The 8664-nt window shown below is 39.0% G+C and overlaps 1 protein-coding gene across 4 annotated transcripts in view; it reads left to right on the plus strand.

Annotated features, from left to right (window-relative positions):
• The window catches only part of spata20 (spermatogenesis associated 20), a 44124-nt gene extending 40127 nt beyond the window's left edge, over positions 1–3997 (plus strand). For all 4 annotated transcript variants that reach the window (XM_046854033.1, XM_046854035.1, XM_046854034.1 and 1 more), the window contains one exon: positions 3595–3997. In XM_046854033.1, coding sequence (XP_046709989.1) covers positions 3595–3765 — 171 coding nt within the window. In that variant the 3' untranslated portion in view covers positions 3766–3997. The remainder of the gene's footprint in view (positions 1–3594) is intronic.
• The last annotated feature ends 4667 nt before the right edge of the window (positions 3998–8664 follow it).

The raw sequence follows: 8664 nt of genomic DNA on the forward strand, positions 1-8664 counted from the left end.
AGTGGGTGCAAACATTGAAAAAGCAGCCAGGTCATGGACAGTCCTGTTTAAATATGTTGTGGTAGGCTGTGCGCCACTGCAGGAAAACATTCAGAGTCCTAAATTATACACTTTTATGATTCCAGGCAGCATTAACTATGTAAAAAAAAAAAATATATATATATATATATATATATATATATATATATATATATATATATATATATATATAGTTGTTACCACCAGATGTATTAGTATTTGTTAGAATTTCAGAAACTCAAATTTTAATTACAGAAACCGATCTGCTCTGATTTACAATTACAGCATTTTACACAGAGTGCTGTGGAAACACAAACACATCCAGTGAACAACAGTTATGTGAGTGAAAATGCCTTATTGATTAGCTAGATCAGAAGAGATCCATCGGACTGGTTTGAGCTGACAGAGAGTCAATGGTGAATCAAATAACTACTGTTTACAAATGCCCTAAACAGAAAAAGATTTCAGAATGAACAAAACATCACACACTAAGGTGGATGGTCAGCAGAAGGACACATCAGGTTACATTCTAATCAGCCAACAGCAGTGTACATCAGGCCTGGCCAGATAGAGATTAGAAAATGTTGCTTGTTTTTTTTTTTTAGATTCCCCTTTGTGATGTTTGATGTGAACCTTAGATAAAGCTCTTGACCCATCTGCATGATTTTATGCGTTACACTGCATCCACATGAATGGTTGATTAGATAATTACATTAAATGCAGGGTGAACAGGATATGGCTATTAAAGTATGCTGTGTTTCTACATTTGATATAATATGACATATGTACTGCATTCACTGCATCTACAGTATTTAAAAAAATATCAGGTTGCCTTTTATGATTACAGATCAGCCTTCTGTATCTGGAGAGGTTAATGGAGACAGTGGGAAGAGGTTGACATGCGCCATGCCTCATGCACTCAGAAATAAACTAACAGCAGATAATGAAATGAGTAATGGCCATGTGCTCCACCTGTGTGTGCTGACAGCTTCAAGCTCTCTAAAGCAGTTCCAGTCTGCTAAGAGACAAACCTGATGAAATTCCCCAGACTAATCGACTGAGTTTGTGTGTGTGTGTGTGTGTGTGTGTGTGTGTGTGTGTGTGTGTGTGTGTGTGTGTGTGTGTGTGTGTGTGTTTGTGCGCACAAGAGAATGAGCTGACAGGCTAGAAGATGGATATCACAGTGTGAGCGTAGTGATGGAAATCATGGCTTAGATAACTGAAGGGAATTGAGGAGCACTACTAGGTGTTGTGTGTGCAGATCCTGACAGCTTGGAGATGGGAATCACTTTACAAAGATAAGCATTAGTGAGAGGTTAGACAGGGAGTGAGGTGTAAGAATAGGGTAGATTCCAGTTCTCCAACAGTAATGGAAAATTGAATGAGTCATAAGACAATTCAATTGATGCCTCTAATTGCATTTGGTTGGTGGTCTTCTGGTTGGTAGAAGAACTGAGATTAAGAACAAATTGAATGATTTATATTTATGGTATTTCAAAATTGTTTCTTCTGATTCAAGTTCTCATAAATTCTTGATTAGAATTTGTTGAATCACAGTCAGAGAATCATAAACCCAGCATATATTTTAACAAAGGCTTGTGTGAGACAATGTTTGACCGTCGAAGCAGAGTTATGCAGATCTCTGAGTAAATGGGCTTCTTTTAAATCCCTAGAGTGTCTCCACACATTCTGTGTTTGTTCTGCATATTGGGTTTTTTTCATGTGCTGCCTTTGTTGGGGTGTTATTACACTTCAAGTTTGGCTCCTGACAGCCCATGTGATGCCCACCCGTCTGACAGGAAGCTGCTCCAGGCTTCTAGTGAGGAGGTCATGAAGTAGAATTCTCCATGGCCTCAATATTGCAATAAAGTGAGAATCCTTAACACAAGGCACAAGCTTTGCTGCTTGGGTGACTTAAAAAAACAGCTTTTACAAGGTTGAGTTGCTACCATGACTGGCAAAAGATCACAAAATATAATTTTTTTTCTTGGCCAAGAGAGGTGAAGAGAAAGCAAATAGATTTGTTGCTTTATGCCTGACTAGATGCTTCAGCTCACAAGGTTTTCTCTGCAGTAACCCCCTGTCATATTCTGCTATATGTTTCCACGGGTGGATCTTTTTTTGTGTATTTCCCTCCAGCCACTGTCTGCTCCTGGGTAGCTTAGACTTCCTTTCTGTGCCTAAGCATGCTTGTTTCCCTCCTGCTGCTTTTGTATTGGGTGGAAGGTGAATGCCAATAAGTTTTCTCTTCTGTTATGGGAGTAAATACTCAGTGTGACTACCCCACTGGCCATCCCTGCTGCTGTGCTAACTGGACCCGCAGCAATGCATTGACTGTCAGCCAACCCCCTGACTGGCTTCATCCTTGATTGAGTTATTTTAGGCTTTTCTTTCGCAATCAAAATGGTGAGAAGTGAAGCCGCAGACAGAACCCAAACCTAGACAATCAATAAAACTGAATTATGAACAGTTGGCTTTTTTATTGTGTTGTTTAATACACCAATTCCACAAAGGCCACATTGTTATACATTGACATTACATTGTATATACACTGTTATACATTTACATTTACATTATGCATTGTTATACATTGTATATTGTCTATAAAGTTGTCTGACCATTAGAGATGATCTACTAAAGCCTAATGCATGCTAAACTGTTAGTCGCAAATTCCCAGTCATCGACTACCAGCTCAGTCCCAGGTCTTGCTTGGTGAAATGACATAATTTTCAAGTGGATTTATTAGGTTAGAAGTGCAATAGCGTAAACCCTCTGTAACTAGTAGCAAGAACAGTGCTGAGGAAGAGCGAGTGAGAGTTCTATTCTACTACTCTCATGCGTAGCACATTCCTGATTTGTATAAACCATCGACTTATGTTTAGGTTTAAAGGCAAAACATAAGCATGATAATATTGTTTATGTGTGTTAGGAAAAGTAAAAAAAAAATAAAAAAAAATAAAGAAGTGATTCCTTGCAATGGACAATATTAATACAATGATATATAATATATATAACAATAATACATATTTAGTGTGGCTTTTTTTGTTTTTTTGTACTATACCACCAGTTGTTTTTAAGGACAGACAATCCACACTGCCAGAATCTCCCCTGACAGTCCTTCCTCCACATTTCTCTCTTATTTCTCTTAAGCCACATGACAGACAGTTCTTGGGTTTATTCTTGTAAAAGAATAAAGAAGGATGTGAGCATTCGGCGTATTCGTCTGCAAGACAATATAGTGTGTGAGCCTTGTGTGCAAGAGCCCGTGTTGTGTGCACAGCCCTACCTCCATCAAACATCTGATGGCAAGCAATTGAAATCCGATGGTGCATGTGGGTCAATGATTGTGACATGAATGTGACATTTTGAATGTCATGTAGCGTGCACTAGGTGTAATGGAACTGTCAGTGTGATTCCCCTCCCCCCTGCAATGTCTGTCATTGTTTATCACTAACCAGAGGCATATAAAGTTTACATAACAATCATTGTTATGTCTGTCCTGTCTTATTTCTATATCCTGAATTTTTAGTTTAAACCCTTTCTTGGTGTTGTTCATCTTTTTTGCTCTCTCTCTAGGTTCTGATACTGGCAGACGGTAACACAGAAGGTTTCCTCTACCAGAAGCTGCCTTTCCTCTCATCGTTGATCCAGCAAGAGGGAAAAGCCACTGCATACGTGTGCCAGGACTTCACCTGTGCCTTGCCTGTCACATGCCCACAGGAGCTCCGGAGACTCCTGCTCGAGTAATGACTGATGTGCTGAAGTGACTATAGGTTATCATATTTTTTTCAGGAGAGTACAGATGGTAAGAGAACTGCAGGGTTGCATAGTTGGAACTTTTTTTTTTTTTCATTTGTGTCCTGAGGACAGTGGTCAAATACACTGATGAGGTACTGTGATTATAATGGAATTATGGGTTTATTAAAAAAGCTGTTCTGTATTGCCTTCTCACAAATAAACATAACGTCAACCCCAAAAATGTTTACTTAATAAACCAACATGTTTTCATCAACCTGTCAGTACAATGACAGTGCTCTAGCGTTGGTTGTAACCCACTTCTCTTTTCTGTATTAGATTTAATACCAATATTTAGAGCTGTGAAATATATTGCGCCTGCACACACTGAGCTCTAGTTTGAAAGAATCCTGAAAAATCTCACTGAGTGGCTTTCGTCTAGCAAGCAGTCTGCCTTTTGTGTATGCCTGCTGCTTATTATCTATTGATGGATAGAATTGAACATGAAGACATTTTCTTAGTATGGGTGGGATTCATAATTAAAAAGATGCTTCAGGAGTACAAGTCACATTACTCTAATAAAGCTCCAGTTTCTTTGCACTGACGCAAGCGTTGTGTAATACGGACAGACAAAAGTAAGTCGTTTGTTGAATCTCATTCTTTCTCTATATCAGGGTCATTCCCAAATCTCTTGTTATTTTTCTCATCTCATGTCTGATCTGGACTTAATGTGATTAATATGAGCTTTAGTGTGATGTGAATAGATAGATGGCAACACAGCTGTGAATAAACAAATGGGAACAAAAGCAAGGAATTAGAAAACAATGAATACAACTCTGGCACTGTGTCTGCCACAATCTTTTCACTATAGAAACGGAACAAGAGGCAGGCAAAAAGTCTGCCCTACTCATGAATAATAGCAGACAACCCAGACAAATTCTCCATCAGTAGGCTCTGATTGTCACTGCCAACGCTTTCCCTGGCATCCCAGGATCTGCTGGGAGCCACATTACCCAGTAAATGTGAGCTGGCAAGCAAGCTTTCACAAAGAAACAGGTAAGGAGGGGCTTTGTTCCAGTTCTGTCCTGTCTTCTCATCAGTCAGTGCTCGTCAAGAATCAATTCATCTCAGCTTTACTCTCAACTTCCATGTCAGGTTGTTCCAGCTCTTCAGCCGATGGTATTAAACCATGTGTGCTTCACTGATGCCCATTTCATTATAAGTCTATAAAACACTAAAATTTCAATCTTAGTAAACACAGCAGATAGGGAAACATAGTTTGCAATCAATTCTTTTATCCCAAACATTATCCCTTTTTTCTTTTACAAAGCATTCGGTTTCCTTTTTTTTTCTAATGGCATCATTATCATGGCATCTATGATACAGTGGGGCAAAAAAGTATTTAGTCAGCCACCAATTGTGCAAGTTCTCCCACTTAAAAAGATGAGAGAGGCCTGTAATTTTTTATCATAGGTACACTTCAACTATGAGAAAGAAAATGAGAAAGAAAAATCCCGAAAATCACATTGTCTTTTAGCTCGTCATCAGTATAAAAGACACCTGTCCACAACCTCAAACAGTCAGACTCCAAACTCCACTATGACCATGACCAAGAGCTGTCAAAAGACACCAGAAACAAAATTGTAGACCTGCACTAGGCTGGGAAGACTGAATCTGCAATAGGTAAGCAGCTTGGTGTGAAGAAATCAACTGTGGGAGCAATTAACGTAATTTCCGGACTATAAAGCGCACCCTTATATAAGCCGCCGTCACTGAATTTGACAAAGATTTTTTTTTTTAACATAAATAAGTCGCACCTGTCTATAAGTGTCTATACTGAAACTTATTAACTTTACACAGGCTTTGACGAAAGACACTAAATGCAATATGTTGCGCTTCTATTAGGAGCATAGCGGTATTTTGGGAATAGCCTGCCACTGCATTCTTCCGGTATTACTGCGTGTGTGTAAGACTGTCCTTATTATTTTCTGATGCTCATTTCTAAGTTTCTTTGACTAACCCATAACGCTGTTGCCAAGAAAAATAAAAAAGCACGAGTTTTGGAAACCTGTCTGTGCTTATATGATTTCATTTGCAACTGAGTTAGCGAGCTATCCCTTCACCCTGACTCAATGCGTTACAACGGCTTGTATCTAAACAGTAGCCGACCAAGTAAATCATTGTTCACTGTCTTCCTCCTTCCTTTCACAACTACAGTGGTACCTTGACCTACGAGTGCATTGATGTACTAGTTTTCCGAGGTACGAGCGGTCACTCGGTCGATTTTTTTTGCTTTGTTACACTAGCAAAAATTGAGTCTGACTCGAGACGCCGCTGCTAGATGGCGAAGCGAAGCCAGAAAGCGAAGACTGTGACGAAAATTAAGATAAGCAAAAAAGAAAAAGTAAAAATTTTAAAGTTTAGGGATACGTAGTGTACAGGAGTGATAGTAAAAAACGAGTTTTCCCTCCGCCTCCGCTTATCGCCTCTACCCCCCCTCCACACACACACACACACACACACACACACACACACCCCACCGGCGTTTTCGTTAGCTCAAGTCGTCTCATCTCCAAAGGAAAATACACTGAATGAAACCTTATTATATCTTTACATACTCTTTCTATTATGTTTTTATACAAAATTTGTTATTTAGAGATGTATTTTCCAATTTAATAACATGAAACATAAAATTGGGGTGTCATTTTAAAGTTTGGAATGGATTAATGCCATTTTAAGTATTTTCAATATGGAAAACTGATTTGATGTGCGAGCAAATTGAGATACGAGCTCGTCCACGGAACGAATTAAACTCGTAGGTCAAGGTACCACTGTTTTTCTATTGTGAGTTTATCTTTTGTCATCGTCGTGCGCCACCGTGGAAGTTTTTCTCCCGATGCCGTGCAGCTCAGAACATAGGTGAAGTGCGTTTTTTCATTTCCGTTCGGAAATTTCATTGGTCTAATGTTATGTCGCTCAGTTTTTTGGCTTGAAGTTTGTGAAACCAGGAACAACCCAGGAAAAATCCATATATTAGCCTCTTCGTTGTTTAAGCCGTGGGGTTCAAAACGTGGGAAAAAAGTAGTGGCTTATAGTCCGAAAAATACGTTATTAGAAAATGGAAGACATACAAGACCACTGATAATCTCACTCGATCTGGGGCTCCACGCAAGATCTCACCCCGTGGGGTGAAAATGATCAGAAGAATGGTAAACAAAAATCCCAGAACCACACAGGGGGACCTAGTAAATGACCTGCAGAGAGCTGGGACCAAAGTAACAAAGGCTACCATCAGTAACACACTACGCCGCTAGAGACTCAAATCCTGCAGTGCCAGAGGTGTCCCCCTGCTTAAGCCAGTACATGTCCGGGCCCATCTGAAGTTTGCTAGAGAGCATTTGGATGATCCAGAAGAGGATTGGGAGAATGTCATATGGTCAGATGAAACTAAAATAGAACTTCTTGGTAAAAACTCAACTTCTTGTGTTTGGAGGAAAAAGAATGCTGAGTTGCTTCCAAAGAACACCATACCTACTGTGAAGCATGGGGGTGAAAACATCATGCTTTGGGGCTGTTTTTCTGCAAAGGGAACAGGACAACTGATTTGTGTAAAGGCAAGAATGAATGGGGCCATGTATCGTGAGTTTTGAGTGAAAACCTCCTTCCATCAGCAAGGGCATTTAAGATGAAATGTGGCTGGGTCTTTCAGCATGACAATGATCCCAAACACACCGCCCAGGCAATGAAGGAGTGGCTTCGTAAGAAGCATTTCAAGGTCCTGGAGTGGCCTAGCCAGTCTCCAGATCTCAACCCCGTAGAAAATCTTTGTGGGGAATTGAAAATCCGTGTTGCCCAGCGACAGCCCCAAAACATCATTGCTCTAGAGGAGATCTGCATGGAGGAATGGGCCAAACTACCAGCAACAGTGTGTAAAAACCTTGTGGAGTTACAGAAAACATTTTATCTCTGTCATTGCAAACAAAGGGTATATAACAAAGTATTGAGAAGAACTTTTGTTATTGACCAAATACTTATTTTCCACCATAATTTGCAAATAAATTCTTAAAAAATCAGACAATGTGATTTTCCAGGGTTTTTTTTCTCATTTTGTCTCTCATAGTTGAAGTGTACCTATGCTGAATTATAGGCCTCTCTCATCTTTTTAAGTGGGAGAACTTGCACAATTGGTGGCTGACTAAATACGTTTTTGCCCCACTGTATATTTGGTAAATAATTTTCTTTTATTTAATTTTTAATAAAAAAAAATGTAAATGTATTTTTATTTTATTTACACTTTATTATATATTTTCTTAGTCTCAAGTCACTAAGCAACAATTCCTAATCATATTTATCTATGTTTATGCATAGATTGGACTAACAAACAGCATTTTAATAGTCACGTTGTATCATAGTTCAAGATAGTAATCTATTTCTATTATGCCTCATCCACATGTTTTTTTATGCTGTCTTGGGAGATAGTTCCTGCTTGTAGTGTGTATAGCAAAGAAAAAAAAAACATAGCATTGTGTTTACCACTAGTATCTGTTTTTACTAACGACATTAGTTTTCTAATAATGCATTCACCCTATTTTATTGAATGGCTATTTTCCAGAAATGGACACTAATTGTACTATAACAAATTACTGTGTAAGGCAATCCGAGAATTGACAGAACCAGGCTTCACATGTAAGATTAGAAATTAATTTAATAATTATCATCATTCATATTTTTATTGACCTGATGCCTTGGTTTGACTTTTCTTTATCCTCAAGCTTGAGTCAAGTGTGACTTCGGTCAATGTCCCTAACGCAAGAACCATCACTATGTGTAAACTCTAAGATTCTTGATCTCCCACCCAGGCTTGGAGCTGTGGAAGTGTAGGTCTCCTTGGAGATAATTACCATGAGTGGG

Source organism: Silurus meridionalis, chromosome 7 (assembly GCF_014805685.1).
Source record: "Silurus meridionalis isolate SWU-2019-XX chromosome 7, ASM1480568v1, whole genome shotgun sequence".
NCBI lineage: Eukaryota > Metazoa > Chordata > Actinopteri > Siluriformes > Siluridae > Silurus > Silurus meridionalis.